The following is an 11,789-nucleotide window of genomic DNA, read 5'->3' as shown; positions in this document are numbered from 1 at the left end:
CTGTGTTATCCCTGCTGGCACATCTGTGGTGTACAGATTTGAAGTAATCGGGGAGTGCAGCAACACCAGGCTCAATTTATTGACACATCTCAACAGGGAAAGGGCAGGACTCGACTGAAGGAGGAGAGGAGGGCAGCAGCCCAGCTCAGGCCCTCAGCTGCAATGGGTTCCTGGGCTGGCTTGACTGCATGTTCTGGCTAAAAGTCCAGGGCACAGATCAAGGCTGTACCGCGTTTGATCCAGTGCTTCTCTGGCTTGTCCGTAGGGATCTCCACAGCAATCACATAGTTGGTGGAGTGGCCTGTTGTTGACAATGTGCCTGTAATGGGGGAAGCAAGGGTCAGAGGGTGGTGCTGCTGCACACTGACCAGGGAATCCCAGACAAGTGACCCCATCCAGGAGCCCTTGTCCCCACCCTAAGCCAGGTGACTGGCTGAGCAGGGTTGGGGGAAAGAGGCTTGTGAGCTTGAGGGGAGCCTGACCATGGGCATGGCTGCAGAGGCAGGGTGCCTGGCTGCTCCATTCTCTCAACCACAGCAGGAGAAATCTTTTCTCCCTGGCTGGCCACTGGCAACAGTACCTTGCCCTATGCCCATGTATGGCAGGAGGGCCATACTGCCCCTCCCGGGCTGCCCTCCTAGGTGCTCCTGCAGCTCGCGTGCTTCTGGAAGTCTGCCTTTCGGGCACATACCTGCACGAGTGAGAGTCTTATAGATGGGGCACAGGTAGGAGCCGGACTCTGGAGGCTTGCGGTTGGGGACAGGCACCAGCCAGATGACAGCCATCTCGGTGTAGAGCTCCTTGGGGCGTGATTCTGCCAGCAGACCCGCAGCGGCGTCCCACCGGGCGCCCTCCAGGAACAAGCCGTGGATGTAGCAGCCCACCTTGGGCTGCTGCGTCAGCTCCTTTACCGACTCCTTCATGACCTGCCCGGGGGAGGGGCCGCCGAGCCCTCGCTTAAGGCGTGTCCCTGGGGGCTCAGCCCCAAGAAGCCTCTTAAGCAGCTCTTAGTTAAGCCAGCGCTGCCGAAAGAGAGCGTGCCACAGCTTTCCCCCTCAGAGGGGGACAGCCTGTGACAGAGCTGCTGGAGGGGGCTGTGAGCAGGTCTGGAAGCAGAAGCCTCTGCCAGCCTTGGGGAGGTGGCTGGTAATGTGGGTGAGTGCATCCAAGCACAAAGAGCATCATGGGGCCATAGACAGCTGTGTAGCCTGATGGCTTCACCCCTTGGGCAGGGCCTTGTGGCCTTCTAGCAGGAGATTCCAAATAAATTCAGACTCTCCACCTGATTTACTGACCTGGAAGCTAAAGGAGATGGTGTCGATGGACACGACTGACTTCCTGGCAAAGTTCTGCAGTGTCCCGGTGAGGAAAGCCTGGGGGAAGAAGAACCCACTGATCCAGAACACAGAGGGGATGCCATGGTTGATCCAGTTCTGCAGGAATTCAATCCGTTGCACCAAGTCGTTCACCCACGATGCCAGCGGCTTCAGCGACGGATAGGCCTGTGGGGCACCCACAGAGGGAGCTGCTGAAGGAGTCAAGGACAGCCTAGACCTTGTGCCTCAGCTGCTTGGAGCTGCCCAGAGCCCAGGGGCTGGGAGCAACTGTGAGCTGCACTAGGCAGGAGACATCTCCATGCCAGGGGACCAAAAGCCAGCTCCATATGAGACAGCCCAGTCCAGCAGCAGCTGATAACCCATTCCTCTGCTTTGGGTGAGCTCTGGCAGGCAGCTGGGCTGGCTGGGGTACAAACCTTGGCATTCCATATTTCGGGGACAGTGTTATTGTACAAACTGCTGGCCATTAGCTCCAGCCGAGAGGACATCACGACCAGGCCCTTGAGAGCTTTCAGCAAATCCTTCAGACTTGAGACAACCTCCTCCAGGAGGTTGTTGTACCTACAGAGAAAGGGCAGAGTGACTCCATGCAGTGGTTTATCACCCACTGCCTGCCCAGAGAGAGTGTGGATCTTTATACATGAAGTTCCTCCAGTGACCCCCAGTCCTCTTCAACAGGGTCTCACAGCTGCTCCCCTGCCCTAAATTGCTGACTGCAGCAGATGGAGAGAGAATCAGCCAAAGGTCCTGGCTGGGACAACACAGTTAGTGTGACTGCCAACCCCACTGTTGTGCTCAGTCCTGAGGTTCCCCAAAGGTGGGTGGCAGCAGGAGCCTGCATATCTCTGCTGTTCCCTAGGATGTGATGCCACAGGAGTTTTACCTGATCACCTCCTGCACCAGCACTGTGTTCATGGATTCTTCGTAGAGCAGTGGGTACTTGTGGATCACTTCCTGCACATTCATGGGCTGAGGCAATTTTGCCTGGATGTCCTTGGAGATCTCCTCCACAATCTGGAAGGAAAGCAGCAAGTGGCAGTGTCCTTCTAATCCAGCCCCATGGCTGCTGAGAAGGGGGAGAGCTAATGCTGGTGTGGCAGTGCCATTGCTGGCACCCAGCAGGCAGGATGGCACCTGCTGAGAGCTGGTGCTTGTGGTCACTGTCCACACTGGGCACTGGCTGCCAGAACATTGTCAGGACTGGGGCACCCACCTCTTCCCTGCTGCGGCCTCCCATTGTGATGGTCTTGGGCTGCAGCTGTGAAATGGCCCCCAGGAGAGCAAAGGTCTCATTCTGAGCAAAGGTGATGTCGGCGTTGTCGTGTAAACCAAATAGCTCTGGGCTGTCATTGAGAGGCAGGCCCTTGATGTACTGGAGGTAGCCCTGGAGAGGAATCCACATAGACTGTGAAGCCAACACCAGCTGAACATCCCCAAGTTCCTACAAACTTAACATTCCCCCAGGGACCTGAAAATGCAGTGGGTTTCAGAGAGGAGAGATCCCCTTTGCACTGTGACAATCCCCTCAGATCTATGAGCTGCAATGCGTGACTTGAGTACTTACACTGAGGTCAGAAGAGGTACTGATCTGCCTGTAGGTACCTGATTCAGAATAGACAAAGTCAGGATTTAAAACCTCAGGTTTGTAGAAATCTTCCAAAATGCTCATGATGCAGCGCCGGTCCCAGTCATCGGTCACACGGCCACCGTAGTTGATCTCCCCAGCTGTGTATTTCAGAACCTGCAAGAGACCCCACCATGGTTCTGATCCACGTCTGCATCATGAGCCTGTTCCCTCGCAGGAGGGGCAGCTCTCACCTTGTAGGGAATTTCTGCATATTCATTCAAGAACATTTGCAGCTGACTGATGCAGATGCGGAGGTCTCCGTCTGTGAACTCATAGGGGATATTGAACCCCAGAGGCCCAAACTTTCTCCTCTCCAGCATGTTCCCATGGAAGAAGCAAAGCGACAGCAACAAGGATTTAAACTCTGTGACCTGTGGGAAACAGGGAGAGGAGTTGCTCAGCTTGGGAGGAGACATCCTTGGAAGGAATCAGGTCCTGCTGGGACCTGGCAGAGCAAATGTGCCAATTCAGGAGTGCCAAATGGAGCTTGGAGATGGGGAAACCTCAGTCAGGCTGCTGTGCTAGGGAAGGCCATGGCTCACTCCTTGCTTAAAGGGAGTTGCAAGTGCCTTACACCAGGCCTCCAAAATACTGTTGCTTCTGTTTCTCAAAGTAAAACTATCAAGTAGCTCTTCACAGATCTGAGTTTATGAGAAACACGTCCTTCTCTAGCACGTGGATTCTCTAATGGGGAGGAAGATCTATGCCTGGTGAGGAGCAACATCCAGGTGGAGAGCATACATTGGAGCAGGCTCAGAATGGCGACAACAAACCAAAGCATCATCCGAGTCTTACCTTGGAGCAAGAATTCAAGAATTCATCATTGAAACTAATGTAGGACTTGAGCAGGTTGGCCTTGACCCCACGGGGAGGCTCGATGGTCATCTTGGAGCCATTCTGGAGAATGGACACAGGGAAGTGGTTGCTTGGTAGACTGGTGAGCCAGAGGCGAAAGTCCGGATGCACCTGGAAGTCCAGAAGGCAGCGAGCGCTCAGAGGGTGCAGGCACAGCCCCTGCAGCTGCTCCTGCACTGACCCTCTGGTTCTGTGAGAAGCCTGTGGATGGGTTTGAACTGGAGCTGGGCTCCTCCCAGGCTCCAGCCTCCTGCCTGTTATCCTCAGAGTGGGCACCTGCTCGGTAAAACACCTCACCTTGCCGGGGTCAATGCCCTCGATGAGTCTCTCCAGTGAGGGCATCCAGCTGGGGGCCAGGTGGCAGTTCTGGAAGAAGACCCAATTGCCCTGTTCCATGGCATTGTGCAACATGGCTTCAGCACGGGGGCCCTGCAAAGGCAGAAAGGGAGAGCTCAGAGACCCTTCCCATGGCACACTGGGAACTGCTGAGCGGGACAGGGAGGCAGCTCCCTGGAGCTGGGTGGAAGGACCACAGTCCAGAGCTATGGCCTGGCTTTGCTCCCATGGCTCAGCTGGATCTTTGCTGTTTGGTGGCACAGCAAAGTTTTTTACAGCTTTTACAAGCCTGTGAGGGAGGGTGGAGGGAATAGAAGAACTGCAGATAGATTTTGGAAGTTACAGAGCCCTGTAGTGGGAGCTGCTGCAGCTCCCACCCCAAGGGGGTAGAAGCAGAAGGCTGGTGAGTAAGGGCCCTGGGGCACAAGGGTGTTTTCACAGTGCTGCAGGTGTTTGACCTACTTGGAGCTTGCTGAGGTTGATACGAGTGCTAGGACACTGCTGTTCCACATATGCACTGACAGCTTACCTGTCCTTGGCCCAGAGAAATGGCAGAGAGCTTTTGTGTGAACTTCATTTCTTCAGCAAACTTGTAGAGGTCAGCAGCAGGGTCAGTGCCTGGGGACAGCACAAACACCAGGGGGGTGGTGGCAGTGGAATCCTTAAACACGACTGAGAGGTCAGTGGTCTGCAACAGAGAGTTGGTTAGAGTGGCGCGGCTGTCGTGGAACCATGCAGCACCTCCTCAGCCTTCCTGGCCTCCAGCCCTCCTCTAAGGCTCCAGCATCCTCCTGGGTGCCAAGGCCAGACTATGATAAGTGAGGACCATGTACAGCTCTCCTCTGACTGCATTACAGTCAGGGCAGGAACCACTTTTCCATTTGTCATTCGAACTCTTCCCTTGTACACCTCCAGTATCTGCCCCCTCCTAGAGTGGTTTAACTGGTGGACATCATAAAGGCTTATCCCTCCTCTCAGACATAGGTATTTCCCCAGCTGTGGGAGGAACACTGTGGCTGTAGAGGGGGATGAGCACCCTCACTGCAATTGGTGGCACTTTTTTCACAAGCTTGAGGCCTCCTGCTCCATTGCTGTCCCCAGCAGCCCCTGCTCTTGGCTGGTTACCTGCGGCTCGATGAAGCGCTGGTCCAGGTTCAGCACCACAAAGTCCTGCATGGCGTTGGTGATTTTGTCTCCACGCAGACACCGCAGGACCAGCAGCTTCTGGAAGGCATCAAGTTCATCTTGCCACTTCCCAGGCAAAGGCTCTCTGCAAAGCAATTAGGTGCATTTTGGGGGGTGTGCCAGATGCCACACTCCACAAGAAGTACCCAAGTTGCCTGCAGGCAGCCATTGGGGCTTCATAATGGACAAGGACCATCCAGTCCCTTGGCTGAGATTGTTGTCTGTAGCTCTGAAACCATCAGCAGGCAAGACGGAACTGCTTCCACTGGGGAAGCAGCAAATACTGCTGGGATATAATACAAATAGGGCATTGGGATAAGGCTCTGCCTCGGGCAAGCAACTGTCACCCCTGAGGAGACAAGGCAGTGCCTCATCCTTTCCCTTGCATGGCACTGCACTGGGAGCAGAACCGGCACTGTGGCTGTATCAGCTCCTCTTGCTATGCCCCAGGGATGTCATGTGCAGTAGAGCTAAGCTGACAAAGCAGGGGACACTTGCCTGTGAGGGTTGGGGCTGTCAAAAATGGTCCTGAACCCTTCAAGGTTGGCTGCAAAATCGTTGTCGAAGTCAGAGAAATTCTTTAGGCTGCTCATGGCCAGGATGTCTCCCCACGCTCTCTCGTTCAGCCAGGCTGGAGCTGGATTGTCCTTCATCACCTTTATGGCCCCTCCGGACAGCAGGTACCGCCACTCATCCTGGGATACGATTTGCTCATGGATAATAGCCTACCCACCTGAGCCCAAGGCACATGGTGCCATATCCAATTAAAATCCCATAGCATCCTTCTGGCTGCTCTCCTGCCAGGTGTGTGTGTCAAGGAGTAACTGAGCTGGACGGTCTGGTGAGATCAACATAGTGACTGCTCAGCTGGCACTCTCTGCTAACCCCTGCCTGCTCCCTCTGAACTCATTAACCTTTGCAGCAGTCTGGCAGCAAACTGGCAGAAGCTGCAGGTGATTCAGGCTAGGCAGCTCTGCATGTAGACACAGAGAACAGTTTGGAAGCTGAATAAAGACACAGGCCCCTGTGTTTGTCCAGCAGGCTGCCAAGCCTGTCGCTAGCCCCAGGGAACAAGGCTCCTTTCCCACCCAGCACACAGTTCTAGGGGCTGAACAGGCTGTGCTTGAGCTGCCCTGATGGGATCCCTTCAAGGACTAAGGTGACTTGCTCACCATATCGATCCGGCCCTCGTTCATCAGGATCCGGACGCTGACCAGGAAGGCAAACATGAGCTTGTGCTTCTCAAAGAGGCTGCGGCACACGTTGCAGTAGAGACTGAAGGTGATGTAGTTGTTGATGTTCTCCACCCGCTCTGTCAGCTCCTCTGAAAAAAAGGCAGCAAGGGTGGTTGGTGCCATGGGGGCTGTGGAGGGTGCTCTCCACATCAGCTCCGGGGTCGTAGTCACAGAGGCACAGCCTCTGTGCGGGAAGGGCAGGTGCTGCTCTCACACACGGACAGGGTGCAGATGTGGGGTGAGGGAGAGGATCACAGGGGGCTGTTCTGGGCAGGCACCTGATTTCTCAGAGTTACGGATCCCCAAGTGAAAGATGTTGAGGAACCACTCGAGTGAATACTGGTACATGGGGTCCACATTGGACAGGTCTGAGACACAGAAGTAGAGGATCTGCGAGCGCACAGCCACAGGCACATACTGCATGCGGGTGATGTTGATGTCCTTCTCTGTCTGCTCTGCCACTGCCACCTTGGTCTGGAGGACAGAAGGCACGTCATGGTTAGTGGAGTGCTGGCAGGGGATGCACAGCTGCAGGGGGAAGAGCACCTTTCACTTCTGACCTGGATCTCTCCTGCCTTCAGCTTGGATGCCTCCAACACTTTGATGAGCTCCAAGTCATCTACAGGGTTTCCTTCAGAAGTGCTGAGCCGATACAGGATCTGGTCTTCTATCTCCTTTAGTTCCTGACGCATCTGGGCATTGCTAACGATTAGCTGGTTTCTATCTTCTTCTAAGTCAGGCCGCTCTGCAGCCACCACTTCTCCCAATAGCTGGTCTTCCAAACCACTGCAACAAAAGCCATGGAAATGAGTGTGGCAGGGGAAGGGGCAACATGCCTGAGGGTCTGAGGACTGCAGGGAATGAGGCTGAGCAGCATGGGCAACTAATGGGGTAAAAGCAGGCACCTGGGTGAGAGGGTGAAGTTGATGAGGGTGAGCTTTGTGGAGACCTCGGGGCTGTAGTGAGGGTTGGGCAGCTTGGTGGTGATGTACAACTTGAAGTCTTCATGGTAGGGGATCACTGTATCCCCCAGCTTCAGCACGGTGCTGCCTTGCTGTTTGAAGGTCTGTACCAGAGAAGAACAAATACAGGAAAGCTGGGATGTCTACCTCTTGTGAGGGAAGGCATCCTGCTGTGCCCTGGGCTCTGCAGTGAGGAGAGAGGAGCTCTCTCTCAGGACAGAGGAGCTCCAAGCTCCCCTATGGAACTAAAGGCCCGAATGTGAAGACAGCAGTTGTATTTCATGGCCCTGCCTCCCAGGCAGAGATGCCTGCCGGCAGAAGACCTGTGTGGGCAGGAGGCTGTCAATGTGTTGGAGCCCTGGCCAAGGCATGGGACTCATTCATGCATGCGAGTTCTGCACACCTACGAACACACCCCACCCCATGGCACCCTGGCCAGTACAGCTCAGGCAGGTCCCCTCTGCCCTCCTTGCCAAGGTGAGACACAGGACCTCTTTCAGCAGGACAGGCTCAAGGACTGGATCCAGCTCCTCGCCGACATTCTCCAGCAGGAAGGGCTTCCCAAAGCTGATGGTGTTTTCCAGGGTGGAGAGGAAGTCCCGGTCATTAAGCTTGGCCACCTCTAGGCTGTTTTCCCTCTCCTGAAAGCAGAGGCAGGGGAGGACAGGGTTTCTGTGGTGTCCTGCCACCTTCACATCCAGGTCTGGGGCACAGTACATCTCTCACTGGCCTGATTTAGCTCCCTGGGGCAGCAGAAATAGTATCTTTTCTTGTTCAGCTAGACTTTGGCTATTTTGGCAAGTTTATCCCACACCAGCAGGCACTAGAGACAGCTCAATGAGGCAGCAGAAGAGAGGGGAGATAATCTCCTTCACAGACCTATACCCCTCTGGAGCCCCACACTGCTAATTCAGGGCAGAGCCTGCAAAGTGAGAGCAGGTGGGTGGGAAAAGCCCTCAGGGAGCAAAACAGGAGCAGCTGCCTCAGCTTCCTGCCTGATGCTTCAAAAGTGCAGTAAAGTGTGTCTCTGGAGAAGAGGTGGTGGTTAGTGTTTTCAGCACTTTGGCAGCAGGGACTGTGCTGAACTGAGCCAGGTAATACCATCCTGATCCCTCTCTGGCCTAGAAACCTGAAAACCATTATGGGAGATGCTGGTTTTGTTTTGTGAGGCGAAGGCTCCCAGAATGTTTGTGGAGAGCCAGAGTGGGAATCTGATGCCTTGCTTGCTTACGTGTGGGCTCCTTCTGCCCAGTAATGCTTTCCCTGAGAAGGGAAATGCACCTGGGATGAATGTGGATGTGGAGAGTGTCTGGTGCTGGTTAGATTGGGCTGGCACAGCATGGGGTTTTGCAGCTCTAGAGCCAAAACCTGAGGTTGCTCTGAACAGCTCCTGACAGAAAGCTGTTTCCCCTGTCCTGGCAGACCTGGCTTTCCTCCCCACAGCTCTTACCAGATTCTTGATCCACTTGTTTGCTTGTCCTTGTGGGTCTATGAAGTGAGTCCAGCGCAGGGAGAATCGGGTTATTATCCCATTTTCCACAGACAGGGCATCATTGGGTAAACCAGCAATCTAAGAGGGTAGAAGAAGTTGTTGGGACACCTGGTAGGGCACATGGGTGACCAGAGAGAAGCCTTTGCTGCCCGGGCCCCTGAGTGCTCCCAGTGGGTGGATGGGGGATAGTGGTGAAGGTACCTCTGCCAGGAGCGCTGGGCTGGGCTGTGGGGTCAGGCCTGGGCAGGCTATGGCCAGAGCTTGGCTCTGGGCCTGGGGTTTGTAAAGGACAAGCCTCACAGGTCAAGGCTGATGCCCTCTTTGCTGCTGTCTAGGCCTGGGAAAATTCAAATTCTACAGTGTGGAGATACTTGGCCATTATCCAGCTGCTTGATCTGGGGCCTGTCCTTTGGTACAGGTGATCCTGGTGAATGGTGAACTGGCTGTTTTAGTCTTTACCTGAGGCCTCTTCTTCCTCAAGGATTGTTTGGTTTGGGTTTTGTTGAAACTTGCCTGCCAGGAGCGGATTTCCACGGGGTCCCCAAGGGTGTTGATGAGGCTTGCATCCTCAGTGTGGGGGATGTTGTTTTCAGCCAGCTCCCTCATCCACTCCGTGAACAGTGCTGCACGGTAGTCCCCCTGCCATGAGAAACACCATCATAGCGTTTTTTTTAAGTTGCAGCTGGTGTGTTTTATCTAAACCCTCCTGTTCCCATTCAAATGGGTCTGTGAAGCCTCTGGCACAACTGGAGAGAGATCCTGGAGGGATATCACACCCTTGTGTCCCATTCCTTTCTCCCTGGCCAGGAGAGCAGAGCTGCAAACTGAGTGCTGAGCACTGCACACTTACTGTGAAAGGGCCCAGGTAGGCCACAAAGCCAGCTGAAACCAGCACATCCCCAGAGCTGTTGTTGATTTTGTCATCCAGGCTCTCCACTGTGTTCTGCCAGCGCACCTTCTCATCAGCCAAGCTGTTGATGAGCTGTGGGATAAGTTGCACATGTGAGAGCTGCTGTGTGGTCTAACCTTGTGTCCTGGACCTGCTTCTCTCTGGATAATGCTGCAGGTGACTTTGGTGACCAGAGGCTGGGGTGGCTCCTGATATAGTCTGAATTCTGTTCCTGCCTTTAAGCACTCAATCCTGGGATTACTGGGCTGCTCTCAGCTGTCACAGAGACCCACTGCTAGCTGAGGAAGCTGTGCACAGGACAGCAACTCTTTACATCAGTGCCTGGCTAGCTTAGCTTTCCAGTCCTGCTGAGCCACTGGGATCAAGCCAGGCAGCTTCAGCCTGGGATTGTCATGGAGCTGCAGGCACAGGGATGTTTTCACCACTGTGCTGCTTGATGTGAAATTGAGTTGGCTCATATAAGCAGGCAGAACCCAGCTCTGTCCCTTACCACATCAGCACGGGCCAATCTCTGCACACACTGCTCGCACGTCCTCTCCAGCTCCTCCTTATTGGCTTTGCAGGCCTCGTATTTGTCTTGCAGCGCGGCAATGCCATCTTCAGCCTCCTTCAGGCATCGCTTAGCCTCGTCAAGGACCAGCTGAGTGGCACGCAGGTCCTTCTCTGCCTCCCGCAGGGCTTGCTGGGGACATGCACAAGGGAACAGTGGGTATTTTGGGGGTGTGGTCAGGCTTTTCCCCCAAAAGCCAGAGATCTTGGAAGAAGAGTTGGTTTTCCATAAAAGTGCTTGCTGATAAGTTCTAGCTACTCAGTATCTCAGTCGATCCAGTCCTGGATGACAGGATTGACAGGATACATCCTGACCTGCAGAATGTGGTGATTCCCAACATCTCCTGCAGAAGAGAGCTGCTAATACTGTGTTCCCAAACACCAAAAGCAACTGGGTCACAGAGTCTCTTACCCTCTTGGGCTCCACGACCTTGGCCACAAAGTGGTATTTGTGCATGGCACGCACCCACTGGCAGATGGAGGTACAAGCTTTGGAGACCTTGGCGATGGCAGCTGGCTGAAACTCCTCATTGTCAATGTAGGGCTGGATGGCCTTGATCACACTGTCTGGAATATTGTCCTGCAAAGAACAGTGGGAGAGAAAGGGACTTTCCTCAGTCAGATCTCCAGCAGGCTCATCACTGATCTCCTACGGCTTCCCCCAGGACCTGACAGGATGGTCAAGGCTTCACACTGGAGAAAGAGGAATCAAAGCATGCTGAGGTCTGGGAGCCACAACTGTGGGATTGGGTAAAGCCCTTCCCATACCACATCTATCTAGCTCCCCCACACAAAAGAGCAGGGGGACAGAATGTGAAGACTTGTGTGTCTGGGTCCCATTGCCCAAGGCAGTAAAGTGCACCCAGCTCACATGAGGGCTTCCAGGCCAAATACACCCTCATCCTTGGTGTTGCTGAAGGGTGTTGTCCACAAGGAGCTCAATTTGTTGCTGCTGTGAGGAAATACCTGAGGAGGAGGAGGTCTGTGAGGAAATACCTGATCCAAGTTACAGCTTCCTTCTGCTGCTGCTTACCTTATCATAATCATACAGGCTGTTCAGGAACTGCACTGGGTCCTGGAGGAGGGCCCTCCCTGGCTCCCAGTAATCATCCACCTTGGTGCCCATCTTTTCTCCTGCCACCTTTTTGGGCTTTTTTCCATGCATAATGCAGACAGCTTCAATCACAATCTTCACACCAGGAGGAGGCCGCTGCAGGGCTCGTACCTGCAAAACCCAAATGGGAACAGTGGCTTAACCTGATTCTCTGGGAGATGGGCTGCTCATCCCTCCCTCAGCTGGG

The 11,789-nt window shown here is 54.3% G+C and overlaps 1 protein-coding gene across 1 annotated transcript in view; it reads right to left on the bottom strand.

Moving 5' to 3' along the window:
• Nucleotides 1–55: 55 nt before the first annotated feature.
• DNAH1 (dynein axonemal heavy chain 1) overlaps nucleotides 56–11,789 on the bottom strand; it is a 72,805-nt gene continuing 61,071 nt past the window's right edge. Inside the window, exons 56-79 of the mRNA XM_063411426.1 lie at nucleotides 11,522–11,713; nucleotides 10,901–11,068; nucleotides 10,430–10,621; nucleotides 9,880–10,011; nucleotides 9,543–9,668; nucleotides 8,988–9,107; nucleotides 8,029–8,178; nucleotides 7,481–7,641; nucleotides 7,136–7,361; nucleotides 6,854–7,049; nucleotides 6,513–6,664; nucleotides 5,835–6,035; nucleotides 5,281–5,421; nucleotides 4,685–4,843; nucleotides 4,117–4,248; nucleotides 3,760–3,930; nucleotides 3,156–3,335; nucleotides 2,902–3,078; nucleotides 2,551–2,721; nucleotides 2,221–2,351; nucleotides 1,754–1,898; nucleotides 1,296–1,502; nucleotides 692–926; nucleotides 56–319 (exon numbers count right to left, since the gene is read on the bottom strand). Coding sequence (XP_063267496.1) covers nucleotides 198–319; nucleotides 692–926; nucleotides 1,296–1,502; nucleotides 1,754–1,898; nucleotides 2,221–2,351; nucleotides 2,551–2,721; nucleotides 2,902–3,078; nucleotides 3,156–3,335; nucleotides 3,760–3,930; nucleotides 4,117–4,248; nucleotides 4,685–4,843; nucleotides 5,281–5,421; nucleotides 5,835–6,035; nucleotides 6,513–6,664; nucleotides 6,854–7,049; nucleotides 7,136–7,361; nucleotides 7,481–7,641; nucleotides 8,029–8,178; nucleotides 8,988–9,107; nucleotides 9,543–9,668; nucleotides 9,880–10,011; nucleotides 10,430–10,621; nucleotides 10,901–11,068; nucleotides 11,522–11,713 — 3,987 coding nt within the window. The 3' untranslated portion in view covers nucleotides 56–197. The remainder of the gene's footprint in view (nucleotides 320–691; nucleotides 927–1,295; nucleotides 1,503–1,753; nucleotides 1,899–2,220; nucleotides 2,352–2,550; nucleotides 2,722–2,901; nucleotides 3,079–3,155; nucleotides 3,336–3,759; nucleotides 3,931–4,116; nucleotides 4,249–4,684; nucleotides 4,844–5,280; nucleotides 5,422–5,834; nucleotides 6,036–6,512; nucleotides 6,665–6,853; nucleotides 7,050–7,135; nucleotides 7,362–7,480; nucleotides 7,642–8,028; nucleotides 8,179–8,987; nucleotides 9,108–9,542; nucleotides 9,669–9,879; nucleotides 10,012–10,429; nucleotides 10,622–10,900; nucleotides 11,069–11,521; nucleotides 11,714–11,789) is intronic.

This window comes from Prinia subflava, chromosome 14 (genome assembly GCF_021018805.1).
Source record: "Prinia subflava isolate CZ2003 ecotype Zambia chromosome 14, Cam_Psub_1.2, whole genome shotgun sequence".
NCBI lineage: Eukaryota > Metazoa > Chordata > Aves > Passeriformes > Cisticolidae > Prinia > Prinia subflava.
This window is presented reverse-complemented; position numbering and strand designations above follow the sequence as displayed.